The sequence below is a fragment of the Lagenorhynchus albirostris genome, chromosome 9 (genome assembly GCF_949774975.1).
Source record: "Lagenorhynchus albirostris chromosome 9, mLagAlb1.1, whole genome shotgun sequence".
Taxonomy (NCBI): domain Eukaryota; kingdom Metazoa; phylum Chordata; class Mammalia; order Artiodactyla; family Delphinidae; genus Lagenorhynchus; species Lagenorhynchus albirostris.
Window position 1 is genome coordinate 96,433,044 of NC_083103.1, and position 18,589 is coordinate 96,451,632.

General features: G+C 50.8%; 1 protein-coding gene across 1 annotated transcript in view; it reads left to right on the forward strand.

Moving 5' to 3' along the window:
• The first annotated feature begins 3,880 nt into the window (after positions 1–3,880).
• Positions 3,881–18,589, forward strand: part of GRIK4 (glutamate ionotropic receptor kainate type subunit 4) — a 311,751-nt gene continuing 297,042 nt past the window's right edge. Inside the window, exon 1 of the mRNA XM_060157982.1 lies at positions 3,881–3,962. Within this exon, the coding sequence (XP_060013965.1) occupies positions 3,881–3,962 (82 nt within the window). The remainder of the gene's footprint in view (positions 3,963–18,589) is intronic.

The following is an 18,589-nucleotide window of genomic DNA, read 5'->3' on the forward strand; positions in this document are numbered from 1 at the left end:
GGTTTATCTGTTGGAGTTAAGAATTTGCTTTTGATCCCCAGTGCAGTGGAGAGCTATGGAAGACTTTGGGGTGGGGGTATGTCATTATCAAGTTCACATTTGGGTAAGAACCCTTGACCACTCAGCAGAGAACCAACGGAGAGGGAAAGGCCAGAGGGAGGGCGACCAAGATGGCTGCTGTCGCAGAGTCCCGGTTGCTGCTGGCGGACGTCTGGACTGCGGCGGGTCGGTGGTGATGGAGGCAGGGCTGTTGGGACTTGCTGACTGAGTAGATGTGGGGAGCAGAGCTCTAGGGTGCCTTTCAGCTTTCTGGCTTGGGTGACTAGTGGATCATGGTGCCACCCACTAAGAAGGAGGACGTAGGAGGAGAAGCAGATGGCGGGAGCGGGGGAGAGGAGACCTCCTCCTTAGGATGAGGCGTGTCTGAAATGCTGTGGGGAATCCAGCTGGAGGTTTCAGGAGGAAGCTGTCTCAGTGCAGGTGTTCAGGGCTTGATTCTGGGCTTGAGATGCTGATTTAGAAGCCACACCTTGCAGGTGGAAATAACTCGTGGGTGGAGGTGAAATTCCCCAGGAGTGATGTTAGTGGGAAGAGAGTGTAGGTGCTCTACCTCTAGAAAATTTCTTTTTTTATTCCTAAATTATTAAATTATTTTCAGTTAATAAAGGCTGCACAGTTAGGTTCTAAGACCAGATTCGTCTAAACATTAAACTGAAAAGAAGACCTCAAATTTCTTTGTGTTTTTTGTTAAAGAATCTGGAAGCTTCATGATCTGCTCTCATATGCAGATAGGTAAGTGACAGAAGAATACCCAGCGAAGTCAGAGACCTGGCTAGCCCTGGCTTTGCCTCGTAAGGGCTGTGTTGACCTTGAGCTAGACACCTTTCTTGAGCTCAGCTTCCTTGTCAATAATAGAGCTTGTTCTGTGGATTAAATAAGATAAAGACTATGGAAAGAATTTTGCAAGCCCTTGTGCCTTACAAACATGTGACATGATCGTTCTTTTTATCCCTATAAGGTTTGGGAGGAGATTATTTCTCATCTTTGTATCCAAGAGCTGCCCAAAACCTCAGCCATTGTCCTTACATGTGGTCTCCAGGATCAGCCAGCCTTTAGGGCCATGAACAATGACTGTCAGGCCTGCATGGATTAAGTGTAGTTCTGTCATCAAATAAAATTTACGCAGGCTAATCTGAAACCTATTTAGCGGTCTGCATAATAATTATTGTGCGGCGGGCTGACTGGGCATAAATGGAAGGCATTTGACAGAAATGATTATATGTAGTATTATTTTTATATAGCCTAGCCATTTTTTTACAGTTCTTTCCTCTTTGACAGTCCATTCATTTTGCCACTCAACAAATAGTTATTGAGGCTGTAATATATGCCAGGCACCGTTCTGGGCCCTGAGAAGACAGACAAACAGGATTTCTGTTCGTGTCCCACATCCATCGAGCTTGAATTCTAGTGGGGAGACAGTCACTGAACAGTCGACTTTACCCATAACGGGTAAGAATGCCAAGCTTCCCCTGAGACTGTGTTTGCTTTCATCTCTTCCTGCATCGGCACCCATGGATTAAGGGACAAAGATTCTGGGCCTGATTTGCCAACAGCAGAGTTGCCTTTGCTCCAATCCTTTATCCTTTTTTAAAAAAAAAAATTTTATTGGAGTGTAGTTGATTTACAATGTTCTGTTAGTTTCAGGTTTGCAGCAGTCCAATCCTTTATCCTTTATTCTCCTCTGTCTCCTTATAGCAGGCAGTGGCTTGAGACCCTCCATCCATTGAACAAATATCTCCTGTGCACCTGTTCTGTATAAATAACCTCTGGGGATACAGCAGTAAACTGGAAACAGTCCTGGCCCTTGAGAAGCTGGCACTGCTGGGATGGCATAGAGAGGCACCCGCCCCTGCACATGGCAAGGGTCGGGGGGAGAGGAGCACGCTGCAGGTAGAGGGCCCTAGTTGTGTGCAGGAAGCTGCGAGGTACTGGGTCAGGCTGCAACACCGAGCTTCTGTGGGGAGGGGGGATTGTCATAAAACAAAATCTTTACTAAGTGTAACACACATACGGAAAAGTGAACATTATCATCAGATACGTACAGCTCGACGAGATTTCACAAACTGAGCACACTTTGCTCAGCACCTGGAATAAGAAACAGGATGTCATCAGCACCTCTAGAAGACCCCCTGTGTCCCCTTCTAGTCACCCCCCGCCTGCAAGGGTCATCACTAGCTGGACTTCTTACAGCACACGATGGTTGTGTCTGCATTTGTACTTTTTATGGATAGAATCATACTGTAAATACTCTTTTGTGCCTGGTTTCTTCCACTCAACATTATGTTTGTGGGATTCATCCACACAGGTGCACGGAGTTGTTGATTGTTCATTTTCATTTCCATATAAGATTCCATTGTATGAATGGACAATGTCTCTCTCCATTCTGCTACTGGACATCTGGCTAGGTTCCAGTTTGGGCAAACCCAAAGAGTGCTGCTGTGAACGTTCTAGTATGTCTTTGGTGAGTGTATACATGCATTTCTACTGGAAATGCCTATTGTAGAGCTGCTGGACATTAGGGTATGTGTAAAGCTCTAACAGACCAGTTTTCCACAACAGTTACGTTGACTTACATTCCCACTGACACAGTAGAAGAGTTCCAGTTGCTCCACATCTTTGCTAACACTTGATAGTATCTTTTTTTTTTTTTAAAGTCATTCTGGTGGGTGTATAATGATATCTCATTGCAGTTAAAAATTGCATTTTCCTGAATACCTTCCCAAGTGTGCTCCAAGAGCTTTTGATATACCGTTACCGAAGTGTCTGTTCTAGTCATTTGCCTATTTTTCTATCGGATTGTCTGTCTGGAGGTGGGGGGATGAATCACTTTAATACTAGTCTCCTAACCAAAGGTGACCTTGGTTTAGCATATTTGCATATTCACCAGCCCCTCCCTCACCCCAGTGATGGGGCAGGGCTGGTGGCCTGCAGACTCTGATCTCAGGGTGCCAGGAGGTCTCAGGGAGGGACAATACCCATGCTGCCTTGCAGGGAGGCAGCTCCTTCAAGGTTCTGGCTTTGACCCCGGCCTCAGGAGGGAGAGGGGCTGGTGGAGGAAGGATGGAGAAGGGTTCGTTTTCAGCAGATGTGGAAACCAGCTGATGACCTGGGATGTGCGCTTCTGCCCTCAGTATTTGCTGAGAAGCGACCTCTCCCATCTGGGCCAGGGAGGAGCTGACATTTGTGTAGCCCCTGCTCTAGGCCAGGCCTCTCCTGTGTCCTCCTCGGCCTCAGTTCAACCCATCCAGGCACGTGTTGTTATGCCAAGTCTACCTGAGCGGAAATGGAGTTGAGTGACCGAGAAAAGCCACCCAGCTGGCAAGTGGCGGAGCTGGACTGGAACCCATCACTTCCCCAGCATCACTCTCCAGAGAGCAGGGCATGTGGCGTGCCCGGGACGATGGCCTAACCTTCCCACCCACTCCTTTTCTGCTCACCCATGGCTCCTGTTCTTAAGAGCAGATGAAAGTTTTCATCCCCAATTAGACATTTTTAAAAAAGTGGAGCCCTATGAATCATTCAACCACAGTCACACCCTCCTGCCCCTGATTTGATGGCGGTCGGGGTGGGGGATGGCTTTAGAACCTGAGGCTTCTGTGAGTCTGGGCAGAGGCAGGAAGGACAGAGGCCTGGAGCCGGCCTGGAGCTCCCCTACAGGCACAGCGATTCATGGAGGGAGTGTTGGTCCTCTCCACAGAGGCCGTGTGGGTGGTAGCTCGGGCCCCTGGGCCGATAGGACTCTTACTCACGTGCTCCTCGCTCTCCCGCAGAGTTATGTCATGCCCAGACCAGCAGAGGGCTCCATGAGGATTCATAGAAGATGCCCCGCGTCTGGGCGCCTTTGGTGCTGCTTCCCACGTGGCTCGTGATGGTTGCCTGCAGTCCGCACTCCCTGAGGATTGGTAAGTGCTGCCCCTGCGGCACCCTGGGGGCAGCCCAGCCCTGGGCGATGCCCCTTCCACACCCCAGGTGTCCGCAGGGGACATCTGACCCTGCACTCTGCCCTCCCTGAGTTTGGCTGGGACAAGGGTGTTGGTGGCGGGGGGTGGGGGGCAGCCGACAGGCTGACAGCTACAATCTGCTCAAGCTGCCCAGCTCCTCTTGTGATGAGAAAAACGACGTTGAGTGCCTTTTGCAGTCTGTGATGGACTCAGCTGGTCACAGCTGTAGGTGAAGGAGGGTGGGAATGGCCATGGGGCTTCCAAATCCAGGGGCTAGAGAGCAGAGCAGAGATCATCTCTTCTCTCCTCTGATCAATCCAAGAAAGCTTCCTGGAGGGTGTGTTCAGATGAAGTGTTCTTGGTGCCCCTGACCCAGCTGCTTGGCAGGGCCTTTGCCTTGGTGTCTGCTCGCCCTGCCCTGGTTCTGGAGGGGAAGGACAGGGCACTTCAGTGGCGTGTGTCCACCAGCTCCCTCCCGTGTCATTGCTGTCATGGGGGTGCCCGTTCTGGGTGTGGGCAGGCACTGCCGCCACTGGCCCCATCAGTGTCCCCGTGCCTGGCGGAAGACTTGGCTCTTTCCGGGGTCCAGGAGTGCCTGAGAAATCAACTGCCCCCCAACACCTCCAAGACTGAGCAAAGCTCCTTAACTTCAGGCTGGGCCACTGCCTGCTGATCCGGGTCCTGGGGACATGGCCCCAGCTGTAGAGACAAGGAGACACAGTCCAGTCCAGCAGACACTGTGTGGTCATCTGATGGCCTGGGATAGACGTGGGGTATCAGGGATTGGGGTGTGTACATGTGTATAGGGAAGGGAGTCATTGTGGACAGACAGGTGAGGCACAGCAGTGAGAAATCCAGGCAGGTGTGTTGGTCACAAGAAGATCAGTCCAGTGGCAGGAACCCCGGGCAAGGCCAGGCAACAGCCCTAGAGGGACCCAAACACCAGGCAAGTTATCCAGACGGGGGCGCACGTGAAGCCCCTCTGCCCAGACTGGGGTGGGAAGGGGGGAAAGTGGATCCTGTGAGTGAGGCAGGATTCTAAACTTGAACCTGAAAGGGTTAGAGGATGATTTAGAATGAAGATCACGATGCAGGATCCCAAGGACTGGGCCGCAAGCTCCCGAATTCCTCTACTTGCAGTTAGGACTGGTCCTGAGGTCCCGGAGATGGGCATGATGGTGGTGTGGGTGGTCAGGAGGCCCTGGCAAGGCCAGGCGTCATGGGCCAGAGGCTGAGCTGCAGGTCCCCGAGTTACTCCGTGTTCCGTCGTGGGTACATGGGCACGTCTCTCTGCGCCTATGCAGTGGCAGCTGATTGGAATCAGAAACAAAGACCAGTGACTCAGTTCTTTCCCTCATCCTGCCTTCAGTCACCACTCTGCATACTTGAAAAAAGGAATTAAAAATAAAATCTTCCCTCCCTCTTCCCCATTCACTTCTACTGAAACTTCAAAACCTAATTTAATTCTGCTTAGCAGCGATATAAAACAGTTCATGTCCTTAAGATGCGTAATTTATAAGATGCCTCGTTGTTCAGCATTTGCTGTGAGGTTTTCTCCTCTAAATGAGTGGCTAAAGCGGTCACCCATCCATTTCCATTTGTGGCTAATGGGAAGCGGAAAGGGATTGAGCCGGAACTGGCAGCTCCTCGCGGCCTCGGCTCTCCTGACACTTGTTCCCCGGGAGAGAAGCAGAAAGTGGAGCTGACAGATCCTGTCTGGCCTGCTGTGCGACAGTGGAGGGCTTCAAAGGGCCCCTCAGGCTCCCCTCCCCACACTTGGAACAATGCTTGTCCAGTTCTGTCCTCTCTGCTGGCACTCGTTCTGGTTCATGCCAGGCCACGTCCAGCTGATCTCCAGCCAGGGGCCCTGCTGGCTGGCAAGGTCAGACTGGGCCTAGTCTCCAGAGGCCAGGAAGCAGAGTGAAGCCAACAAAGAGAGAGGAAAGTACAGAAAAGCCACAACAGCAATGCCAGGGCTTGTTTTGCTGTCTCCTTGGTTATCCTGGGAGCCGGGAGCTTTATGGACGGAAAGGTGCTAATTACACGGACTCCAGAGGGGATGTGGAGTAGGGCAGGGATGGGAGGAGAAGTAGGTCAAGAAAACACAAGTAGCTGTGCTTAGCGGCAGGCAGCCTTGCACACAGATGGGCTGGACCAGCGTTGATGGCGACGGGTCCCCCAAGTCCTCCAGGGGCTCGCAGGAAAGGGAGGGGCTGCTGCTCCTTCCCCCACTTCCCACGGGTCACTTCTCCCCACATTTGATTCTTCTGGGGTTCCTCCCAAACCTCCAGCCTCAGAGTAGATGGCTGTGAGAGCGAGGCTGCACGGAGGGACCGGGAATCTCGGAGATAAATTGCCCCGCCTGCTCCAACCCCCGCCCCGCTTGTCAGCTGGTGACAACGTGGATGTTTGGAAAGAGGTGGCGAGCCCACTACCCTGCCGTGGGACTGCCGGTTTTCATTCAAGTGAGGCACGGGGCGGGAGATACAGCCAAATTGTCTATTACAGTGTCCGGTGTTTACTCAACGAATGAGGCTTTGGGAGAGGGAAAGGGATTTTATTTATGATGGCGAGGCTGCCCACATAAATTCCCCAAACTCTCACACATATGTCAACCTGTTTCAGCCATCTATCTTCTGAAAATGTCTTTTGATTTTGCTTCTGTCCCTCTGGGTCCTCTGAGTGATGACTGTGAGAGCCGCCAGTTAATAAATGCCCCGAGAAGACCACCCTCACCATCTCTTCAGCCCTCCATGACTTAAAGGGATCATCATCATATAGAACCGTAGGATTCTATGGATTCCATTTTCCAACCTGCTCATTTCGCAGATGAGGAGGGAGGCCCAGAGGGGGTGGTGATTTGGCCAAGGTCACACAGCAAGTAGGGGGCGGGGCTGGTGGCAGTCAGATCATCTCTTTCCAACCATTCTCCCATTCCCCTGTTCCAGCACACTCACTGGGCTGTGCTCTGAGGGTTATGGCATTTTCCCACCAGATTCTGAATTCCAAGGGAGATCGACCACGTAACACAGGTCCCGACACTTGACGTATGTAAGCATATCACACAAACTCAGTGAATGGATGGGTGGGTGAGTCCACGGCCCTTGCGAGATGTGGTCTCCCAAGAGCACGTTCAGCATCATTGTTCTAAAGTTTCTTCTGGTCTTCCCTGTACTTCAAGAGATAGACTTATTGGAAGAGGTAGAAGAAAAAGGAGAAGGAGGAGAAAGAGAAAACGTCCATCTATCTGTCTTACTTAAAAGGGAAAAGAGGAATGGGCTGGAGATCCTGATTGGGTTCTAAGGCAAGTTTTGTCTATAATGGTAAAAACGGGGATTCAACTATTCATTTATGAATCCACTCAACAAGTATTTATTGAGTGCTGTGTGCCAACACTGAGGACACAGTGCTAAATAATAATGATCCCCCCAATAATTACCACTTGGAAAGACCTCACTCTCTGCCAGGCACTGTGCTAGGTGTTTCACATATTTCGGGCAATCTTCACATCAGAATTAATGGCCAGGTGTTATAGATGAAGAAACAGAGGCTTGGGGAGTTTAAATAACTCATCTAAGGTCACACAGAGGCTGCAATTCGAACCTGTCTCCAAAGCTTCTCTTTCTGCTTTGCTGTACTGCAGCTCTGCACCCCTGGAGACATGTGGGATTATCCCATTATCACAGCAGTCACATTAAATATATTGTGTTCTATCTGGCAAAGGAATTGAACGATGGAATCATTATTGCTTTTCTAGTCTATTGCTCTTTTTTGATTCTTCTACTCCCAAATAATTTCCTAAGGACCCAGACGAAGTCCATCAGACAGATGAGGAAACTGAGGCCTGGGGATTTGACAGGCTCGCTCAGGGTGGTACAAAGTCCTGCTCAGCGTGGGTGGCACTAGACATCAGCAGGTTATTGTAGCCATTGAACCTCTTTCTTGTTGAAGTTTCCCCTGTGCGGTGAAGCAGCCAGAGCTTGGATTTATTTGACACTCCGTCTTACTAGGACCCCAAGCCCTTTATAACTCCCATTTTTTACTGAGGTGGTTTCCCTCAATGAGCTCCAAGTCCTGCAGAGAGAATGTTAAACATAGAACATTCAAATGTTATGAAGATGAAGATAATAAAAGAATTGGGGGAGGCAAGGGGGAGGAATAAAAAGCACTGGTTTTCTTATCCTGTTCTGCTATGTATTAAATATATCGGACACACCAAGATCCAAATATACCAACAGAATCCTGTGCCTTGCCGAGGACTCACTGTGGGTTTTTTTTGAGTAGTGGGCTCCCCTTCATACTGTGACCACGTGATGTGATTTATGAGATTTTGAGCAGTGTGTAACTCTTGATCTCTTTGCCAAATTGAGTCACCCATATAAGCAATCAGTTGGTCTTTCACATTAGTGACAAATAGAAATTGATGACTTTCTCCTTCATCTGTCATCTAGAGACGGAATCCATGTACAGAGCTTTCTGGGACACAGATCCCTCCCCTGCCGAACACCTTAGGAGATCTGTGTCTTTCTTATTATGTCTGTATTCCTGGGTGTAGCACAGTGCCTGGCCCATAGGGGTACTTCTTCGGAAATGTTTGCAGGATGAACTATCTAATGGCAAGTTTTGAATCTTGAATTGACCTGTCAGTTTTCAAATTTCTCTTCTCCCAGATATTGGTCAGTGCTCAAAAATGCCAACTGGTTTTATTTAACAATAAGTGTACAAAATACGTATCTGCAAGAGTAAATATTTTGCCAAAGACCGTCCGTGAGGGTGTCTGCTTGCATGTGTGCTTGCACGAGGCTGTCTCTCCTCTCCTTCCTGCCCCACCCCTGCTGCCACCACATCTTCAGAGGGATGAGGGAGACTTGGCTGCCGTTAGCAAGGCATCCAGGCCAGTGTACCATGTGGAGTCATCTGTCTTCGCCTGCTGCTTGGTCTTCTGCCAGGAGCACCACACCGGATACTTGGAGGACGTTTATCTTCTCTCAGCCTTTCCAGAACCCACTTGTGAACTACAGGCTCCGGCCACAGTCTCTTCTGCTGAGAAGTGAGGGATGAATTAGGCCTAGGTGCTCCATTTCACAGATATGAAAAACTGGGGTCCCAGTAGGCAAAGTGAGTTGGCAAAGGCCACTGTGGCAGTGCCAGGATTCCTGACTCCCAACTGCCTGGTGACATTGGTGCCACGGTTTACAGTGTATAACATGTTCTTACACACGTGTTAATTCAGTTTCCCCAGCAAGCTGCAAGGTCGGTAGAAGTAAACACATCTTATGGCAGAGGACGCTGAGCTTCACAGAGTTTGGGGCTTGCGCAAGCTCGCGTGGAGGGGAGTAAGAGGATAGGACATGTCCCAGGCAGGGACAAAGGGGGCCTGGCCTATTGCGTCCAGCCAGAGGACCAGAGGACAGCTGAGGTGGCAGAGTCCTGAATAGCCTAGGCTCTTGGTGGTACTTTTTTTTTTTTTTGGCTGTGCAGCTTGTGGGATCTTAGTTCCTTGACCAGGGATCGAACCCATGTCCCCTGCGGTGGGAGCATGGAGTCCTAACCCCTGGACCGCCAGGGAAGTCCCAGGAGTACATTCATTCTTTCTTTTTCTTCCTTCCTTCCTTCCTGGCTGTATTGGGTCTTCGTTGCTGCGCATGGGCTTTCTCCAGTTGCGGCGAGTGGGGGCTACTCTTCGTTGCGGTGTGCGGGCCTCTCACTGCGGTGGCTTCTCTTTGTTGTGGAGCACGGACTCTAGGTGCGCAGGCTTCAGTAGTTGTGGCTCACGGGCTCTAGAGAGCAGGCTCAGTAGCTGTGGCACACGGGTATAGTTGCTCCGCGGCATGTGGGATCTTCCCGGACCAGGAATCGAACCCGTGTCCCCTGCACTGGCGGGCGATTCTTAACCACTGCGCCACCAGGGAAGTTCCCCAGCAGTACATTCTTGATGGGAAAGCCACCATGGGCCAGAGTGCCGACGCCCAGGACCTCGTGAAATCAGGCTGAGCTAAAGAGAACAGGCAGGTGACAGTAGGAAACATTATGTTTTCTTAAACGTATCATGGTGAGTCTGCAGGAGGAAACTGGGAAAAGTCCCAGAAGCAGGGGTATTGGAGAGAAGGGAGGTGGCTCTTGTTCCCTAGCTAAAAGCCCTAGATCATAGAGCTGATTTCCAAATAATTTTGGTACATGGCTGCCTGTGTCCATTGGTGCTAGAATGGCCTGGTTTTCCCGGACTCTCATTTTGCCCCCTCCCCACATGTGCTGACCCACAGTATCTTCCGTCCTGCTGGTAGAAGCCCTACCTGGAAGAGACACACATGATTTGAGAGAACTGGCATGGTAATATTTTGTCAGAATTTCAAAAGCCTGTCTCCAGCTCTGTGAAGTGGTTTACAAGAGTCTTGGGATGGGGAGTGAGTCATTAGCAAGCTCTAGTTTTGGGAGGGTGGTTTGTTGTAGGGAGAGATGATAATTATGGAGGGAGATTTGGGTTTGATATAAAAAAATGTTTACCCGACAGATGAAATGGGCTGTTCTGATACTGCGGTCCCCACAGCTGGAGGTGGCCATAGCTGGGCTGGACAGAGTTCAGCGTCACTGAGAGGTTGGATCTGGTACCTCCAGGACCCCTTCCAAGCTGGGCTCCTGTGCTAGAATACCTCAGCCTTCGATCTGTTCTCATACTCTTTGGGAGGCATCCTATTATCCTTGTGTTCTCATTAACAGCCGTTCGTGGGAGCTTAGCGTGGAGGCAGCCCTCTGCCTGATTTAAGCCATGACCCCATTCGGCCACAGTTGCTTAAGCCAGATAAGACATGAAGCCCTACTGAGTCTCCTTACTCGGTTGGGATAGACCTGTCTGGGTGTTTCTTTTCTCCCTGCGGCCACCGCTGTGGTGTCGGAGAAGCACAGAGGCTGCCGCCTGCTCTCAGCCGAGCGCCTGAGTGTGTGTGAGCCCAAGTGGGCGGGAGACACGTGTGTGCCTCGGCGGGGCCCGCGCATCCCACCCACAGCCTCGCAGCTCAGCTGCAGGCAAGACAGCGGTCACACTTAGGTCTCATTAGTCTGGGTGCGGGGGCAGATAGCTGGGCGGGGGTTGCCGATAGCTGTCGGGCTGGCCAGCAGCCCCTCTGTGTCTTGTTGGTGTGTGTTTCTTCCCGTCGAGCTGAGTTCGGGGCCGATCAGCTTGTGGGGGGTCCGCTGCCGCTTAAGCCCACACCGATGAGGGGCGTGATGCAGAGGGCGGGGCCCACTCATCCAGTCTGGGCTCAGCAGGTGCCCGGTGGGGCCATGCCGGGGCCGTGCCCAGCCCCTGGCCGGGAGGTAGTGCCACCGTGCTGGACTCAGGAGGAAAACCAACGTAACTGGGGGTGGGTGACCACCTGGGGCAGCCCGTGAGAGGGTCCCCCATGTGTTTCCCTCTTCCCTTAGCCCCTTCTGTCCTGACTCACCCCGTTGCCTTCTATGGCTATTCCAAGCTGATAGGAGTCTGGAGAGCAAGGGGGACACCACGGAGCCTGATGTGTTCTGGGTAGCACTGGGGTTGGCTCGGGAAGGCTCCATCATGGTGTAGAGGTGGACGCCAGAGCCTGTGCTCTAACCAGACTGCCTGGGTTTGAATCCGAGCACCACCCTTTACTAGTTATATGACCTTGAGCGAGAACTTCATTTCTTAGTGCTTCAATGTTTTTCATCTGTAACATGGATGACAGTAGTTGCTACCTCATGTTTTTATGAGAATTCAATGAGTTATTACCTAGAAAGCACTTAGAGTAGTGTCAGGCGTGTAGTAAGTGCTAGGAAAGTGACACCTGTTATTGGGAATGGCACTGTTGGCATCTCTTAGCCTTCCCCTGCCTGGAGCACACTTCTCCACTCCTCCACCAAATGCTGTCTCTCCCCTTTTTCTAAATCCTGCTTTAAATTCACCTCTTTCTAAGAGCCAAGAATCCACACCCGGTTTGGAAAGCTCTTACTTCCAGAATTCTCAGAGCGCAAGAGGTACACGTGCTGACTCAGTCACACACGGGTTGCACTGTCTTCATTGGTGCATATACCCGCCTATTTTTGCAAACATTTAAAAAACCTTTTTGAATTTCCTCCGTCCCACCAGCCTAACAGCATCCTAAGAGACTGGGCTCTATTTTCTCTACCTTTCCGGTGTCGTGGGCTTTTCACACTGAGGTAATGGTCCCTGCTACTGGCTAGTGGATCTGAATGATCTCCCATCTTAAAAACCTCCCTTAACACCACATCCTTCTTCAGCTAACCCCTTGTTTCTCTCCTTCCCATTGCGGAGACACTCTGCAAAAGAATTCTTATGCAAAGCTATCTCCATTTCCTCTCCTCTCTTACCCAATCAATAGGACTCCCTCCCATCAGATTTTCACCCCATCCATGGTGCCCCCACGGCCTCATCCAATCATCTGTCCCCAGGCCTTATTTCACAGGCAGCATTTGACATAGTCTTTCTATCGCTCTTCCTTGCAACGCTTCTCTCTCTCGGCTTCTGGGTCTCATTCCATCTTGGTTCTTGCCCTCCCTCATTGGGCTCTCAGTCTCCTTTGGTGATTCCTTCTCGTATGTCCGACCTCTGAATATGGATGTGCCCCAGGGTTCTGTCCTTAGACCTCTTCTCTCTCCCCCCACTCCCTAGTGATCTCATTCAGTTTCATGGCTTTTGATGCGGTGACTCTCCAGTCTCATCTCCAGCTCTGACTTCTCCCCATAACTCCAGACGTACACACCTACTCCTCATTCCCTTTTGGATGTCTAAGAGAAACTCAAATTTGACTTGTCCAAACTGATGATGTGCCCCTCTAAGCCTGCTTCTCCTACCGTCTCCCCTGTTGCATACATGGTCACACCGTTCTTTCTATTTGGACTTAGGTTCCAATCCTTGAAGTCACGCTTGACCCCACCTTTCTCTGATATCCTATACCCTTCCCATCAGCAAATCCTGTTTGCTGTACTTCCAAGTATATCCAGAACCCAACCACCTCTGGCCACCTCCGCTGTGGCTGTCCCATTCCGAGACAATATTCTCTCTCCCTTGGATCACTGTAAAGCTTTCCTACGAGTTTCTGTGCTTCTCTCTTACTGTCACTTTTGTTTCTCAAAATGGCAGCAAGGATGATTCTTTTAAAATGTAAGTTGAATCATGTCAGTCCTCTGCTCAACTCTTCCAGTGCCTTCTCATCTCATCTCATCTCAAGTCAGAGGAAAAGAAAGAGTCCTTACGGGGTCCCTCCCACAGGGCCCTCCACGATCTGCCCCGCTGTTCTATGACTATTTGTTCTCATCTCTTACTCCTCTGCCTCTTGTTCACTCCACACCAGCCCCTCCCCCTGGCTTCCTTGGTGTTCTCTCTGCCTAGAACAGTCTTCACCTAGATGTCTGCATGGTTCACTCTCTCACTTACTGTAGGTCATGCCCTGCTCGCCATCTCTCTGTCTCTCTCTTCCTTGCTCTGATTTTTCTATAGCACTTGTCGCCATCTGACGGACTGGGTCCTATTCGCTTATTATCTGAGTGCTCCCATCAGGCAAAAAGCCCTTTGTTTTGTCCTCTTCTGTTTCCCCAGCATGTAAGACAGTGCTTGGTATACAGAAGGTGCTCACTAAATGTCTACTGAATGAGTGAATGACGCAGACCCAAGGGAGGTCCAAAGGAGCTTCAAACTTGAAAGCTGTTGGAAGGCAGAGATGATGATGGCCTCACTCAACACAAAGGAAGTTCTAAACAAGCGTTCCTTGCCGAGGACAGTGCACTGGCCCTGCTGGCTTCCTGTCCCCAGGTTCTCTGACCCCTGTGGCAAACCCTGGGTCCACAGGCTAATCTCCATCCCCTTCTGAGGAAGTCCAAGCCAGCAGGTTAATGACTCAGCAGCAACATGAGTCTCAGCTACTGGTCTTACTTTGTCCCTCAGATCCAGACGTCGAGCTGTTGCTTTAGAGTCACCTCCCCCAGCCGTACGGCCATTGCAGTGCTCAAGTTTCTGTCTCGTCATCAAGTCTGAAACCTCACTTTCCTATCCCGACTGTTTCTGAGCTCCCGTGGGACTCTGGTCAGGCCTTGCTTGTCTTAGTCTTCCTAGAGCTTGGGGACCTGAATCTGGACCCAGCCTCCCAGCTGGGACCCTGCCACCTGCTTCCAGCTGTTTCCTGAAGCTGCCTGTGTTCGCCAGGATGCCTGCTTCTTGTCTGCCACAGACTCTCCAAGTGCTTCACCTGGCCTGTCTGCTTGTACTTAGATTCACAAAATCTCGATGGTGGCAAGGATCCCCAGTATAACCCAGTCCACTTTTTTTTTTTTTTTTTTTGCGGTACGCGGGCCTCTCACTGTCATGGCCTCTCCCATCACGGAGCACAGGCTCCGGACGCGCAGGCTCAGCGGCCATGGCTCACGGGCCCAGCCGCTCCGCGGCATGTGGGATCTTCCCGGACCGGGGCACGAACCCGTGTCCCCTGCATCGGCAGGCGGACTCCCAACCACTGCGCCACCAGGGAAGCCCAACGCGGTCCACTTTTGAATAGCTCCGACCATCCGTTCTCCTCTGTGTTGAGCCAGATCTGTCTCTCTGCGCCTTCCACCTACTGTCCTAGCTCCGCCTGTCCCTCGGGAGCCTACAGAACAGGCCTTGCACTCTTCCCTCGGGCGGCGTGTCCGAGGTCCGAAGCACTGTCCTTTCACAGCCCCCAGCATCTTCTTTGTTTCACAGATTCATCTGACCGTTCCTTCCTTCTCAGCATTTGGATTCCACTGGTCATCCTGGTCACCCTCCTCTGAATGGGTTTTCTCTTTTCTCCTTCCCAGGTAGGATGTGTCCCCAAATCAGAGGTAGGCACTCCCCTCATCTGCTTCCAGTCCAGTGCAGGCACCTGCTCCGGCCTGATGGGATCTGGCCTCCAGGTTCAGAACCCCCGGTCGGACCCATGCCCGCCAAGCCCCGGTGGACCCGTCTTTTGGCTAAAGAAAGCCCATCTAGGTCTCCATCTACATCCTGTGAGATGCGCCCTCACACCTCCAGCTCCGGCTCTTCTCAGGCTGACTTTGCTCTCAACCCCAGACCTGATGCCACTCTTTGAAAGCAGGCAGCAGGTTGCCCCCATGTCTGAAGGTACCTGTGTTAAGGAGTCGGATGCTGGGAAGTTCCCTAGGTTGTGTCACCCCTGTGGCTTCTTCCGAGATGTGCTTTCCCACCCTTTATAGTACATGGTCTTTCAAGCAGGGAGTGACACTGGCAGGGGAGGGAATGCCACTTTGCTGGCAACACTCATAAATTTCCCCCAGTGGCAGGGATCTAACCACGTGAGACTGAGCTTTCAGCTCACAGATGAAAGAAGAGGGATTTTCTCTGAGATGACAGAAAAGGGAAGTGGATAGGCCTGGGGGCCTCAGCAGGAAGCTCTGCTAAGGACTCGTTCCAAAGAGGCACCGGCCACGGCCTGGGTGGGAACAGAGTGGCAGTAGCTGGCCTCACACCTCTGGGCAGCCACCGGGCAGCCTCGGGCCAGCGGACAGGGAAGGGGAGCGCTTTCCGATGGCCATCTGTAGGGAATTTTCCCTACTCTCCCCAGAGCCCTTGGAGTTCCTGAACCTAAAGGGACCTTTACCTCTAATGGTGGTTGAATGCCAATTTCCCCCTTAGAGCCAGTTGGGAAAACCTTGAGAGCTAAAGGAATTTAGTTGTGAAGTGCAAATGAGCGGACTTGGTGGAGATGAAATAGCGTGTAAGTATCTATGGATCGCCCCCATTGGAGCTCTCCCTTTACTTAATCAACTTCTTCCTCATCTGCCCAGGAATGATCTCGCATAGAGCAGTACTGGCCGCTGGACAGGGCCACCCTCTTGTGGGATGGGTGGGACCTGTTGCCTTTGGCTTGTGGTTACAGCCTGGGCGGGGCTCCCTTTTGGGTCTCGATCCAGTGCCTATCTTACCATGAAGCCATGAGGACGGCCACCTGGGGGAGCTTGGACTTCACATTCAAGTCTTCATATCCTAGGCATTATGGACAAGGCAGCCTCGGATTCAAAATCCACGAGTATGACTCTCCCTTCTTAGCCACGTTCCTTCAGGCAAATTACTCAACCTTTCTCATGCTCAGTTTCCCATCTGTAAACTGGAGATAACACTTCAGCATGCAGGAGGTTATCGTGTTAATTGAAAGGAGATATGAAAAGTACCATACATGGTGTGTAGCATCTAGTAATATTTAATAAATATCAGTTCCCTTTCTTTTGTTTCTTGCAAAAATAGTAGTTTGCCCAACATTATGGCAAGCATAATTCTGGGTGGCATCATAGGGTAGTAGAGTGGGATTGGACTTCATTGACACACAGACTTGGAAATGAATTATAGTTTCAGCATGTGACCTTGGGCAAATTATTTGGCCTCTGTTTGCTACTATAAAATGGGGGTAATAATACTCACCCTGTCTGTTGAGGTTTAGGTACGATAATGTATGCAAAACAGCTAGCACAGTGCCTGGTAATTAGTAGGAGGCCAATAAATAATAGTTATTATCAGTAGTTCTATTATAATTACTATTACTACAATTTTCTACTGCTGCCATAACAAATTACCACAGACTTCGTGGTTTAATCCAGGTAAATTTATTAATTTACAGTCAGAAGTCCAGCATGGGTCTTGATGGGCTAAAACTAAGATGTCAGCAGGGCTGTGATCCTTTCTGGAGGCTCTAGGGGAGAATCCATTTCCTGCTCATTTTGGTTGCTGGCAGGATTCAATTCCTTGCGGTTATAAAGTCGAGGTTCTTACTTTATTGCTGGCTGTCAGCTGAGGCTGTTCCCAGCTTCCAGAGTCTGCAGCATCCCTTTGCTCACGGCCCCCTTCTTCCATCCTCAAAGCTCAGGATCACGTCATTCTCAGATCACAGCTCCCTGACCTCAGCCGCAAAAGGTTCTCTGATTTTAAGAACTCGTGAGATTGTATTGAGCCTGCTGGGATAATCCAGGATAATCCCCCCATCTCAAGGTCTGTAACCTTAATGACCTCTGCCAAGTCCATTTTGCCATGGAAGAATCATGGCAGATTCCGGGGATTAAGACGTGGACATCTTTGGGGACCATTATTCTGTTCCTCTGTTTGGATGGCTCCCAAGATAGGAGCCTGAGCCTCTTGAAATCATTCTCATGAGCAGTGCTGTGTGCAGGGGACTGTGCTTGCCCTTGGAAACTGGCCCCAGCCCAACCCCTGATCTGATTGTCTGACTCCTGTTAAGGTCAATCTTTTGCATGAGAAGCAGACAAGCCCAGAGCCCTGAAGCCAATGCGTTCCCTCGATGGGTAGAGGGACCCCGACAGGACGGCCACATGACTGTGACTGAGACTGTGCCACAGGAGAGAGAGAGCTGGGAAGGGACTGTGTAACGGGAAGCACTTCATCACGTTGATTTAACATGTCAGGCCTCTAAAGGAGTAACCTACAAGCAGAATATTATCTGAAGCCATGTCACGTGGGCTCTGCTGGGCTTGGCTTGGAATGATGTGTTTATTTCCTGCCATGGCGCCTAGAAAGAATAATGTCCCCCCAGAGTCACAGCAAACTGTCTGTTACTCTGCTTGTCATCCTTCCAGAAAGGAACAGATCCTCTTGTGTTTTAGGAAGGCATGTGATATAGGAAGGTATTGCTATGAGTAAGGAATTAGGAGACCTGGGCTTTAGGGCTGGTCCAACTTTGTTCCTCTGTCCCTTGGTCCTTATTTAACGCTGACAGCGCCCTGCAGCGGGCTGGGGTCTGTGGGAAATTCTGGAAACAGGTTATATTGTTGTTAATGTTCTAATGCGAAAAGGCAAAACTCAGACATGAAGGAGCTCCAGGAGAGCACAAAGCAGGGAAGCATTGAATGCCAACCGGCCAGCTCCAGAGTTAAGCAATGATTACTATGGTCCGGGCACCATGGGCACGTTGGCACTTTGGGCTTCTTTTTACCTTCTTGATATGTTGCCTGTTTCCATCTAATGAGAGGGTGGGGGACCATCACTTTCAAGGACCGTATCACAGGGGATGGAATGACATTCATGTGTACTGAGCACCTAATATATGCCCATCACTGTCTATAAATTACATCATTTAATTTTTACAACGATCTTCAGAGGTAGGTTTGATAATGTCTGGTCTGTAGGTACAGAAACCGAGGCCTGGAGAGACTGAGGTCACCCATGCAGAACATGGAAGACCCTGGATTTTTTTTTTATATAAATTTGTTTTATTTACTTATTTTTGGCTGCAGTGGGTCTTTGTTGCAGTGTGCGGGCTTCTCATTGTGGTGGCTTCTCTTGTTGTGGAGCACAGGCTCTAGGCGTGCGGGCTTCAGTAGTTGTGGCATGTGGGCTCAGTTGTTGTGGCTCATGGCTCTAGAGTGCAGTCTCAGTAGTCGTGGAGCATGGCCTTAGTTGCTCCGCGGCATGTGGGCTCTTCCCAGACCAGGGCTCGAACCCGTGTCCCCTGCGTTGGCAGGCGGATTCTTAACCACTGCACCACCAGGGAAGCCCCAAGACCCTGGATTTGAACCCAGATTTCTTTGGCCCCAAGCCCGTGCTCTGTCCGCTACACTAGGCACTTCCCATCCTT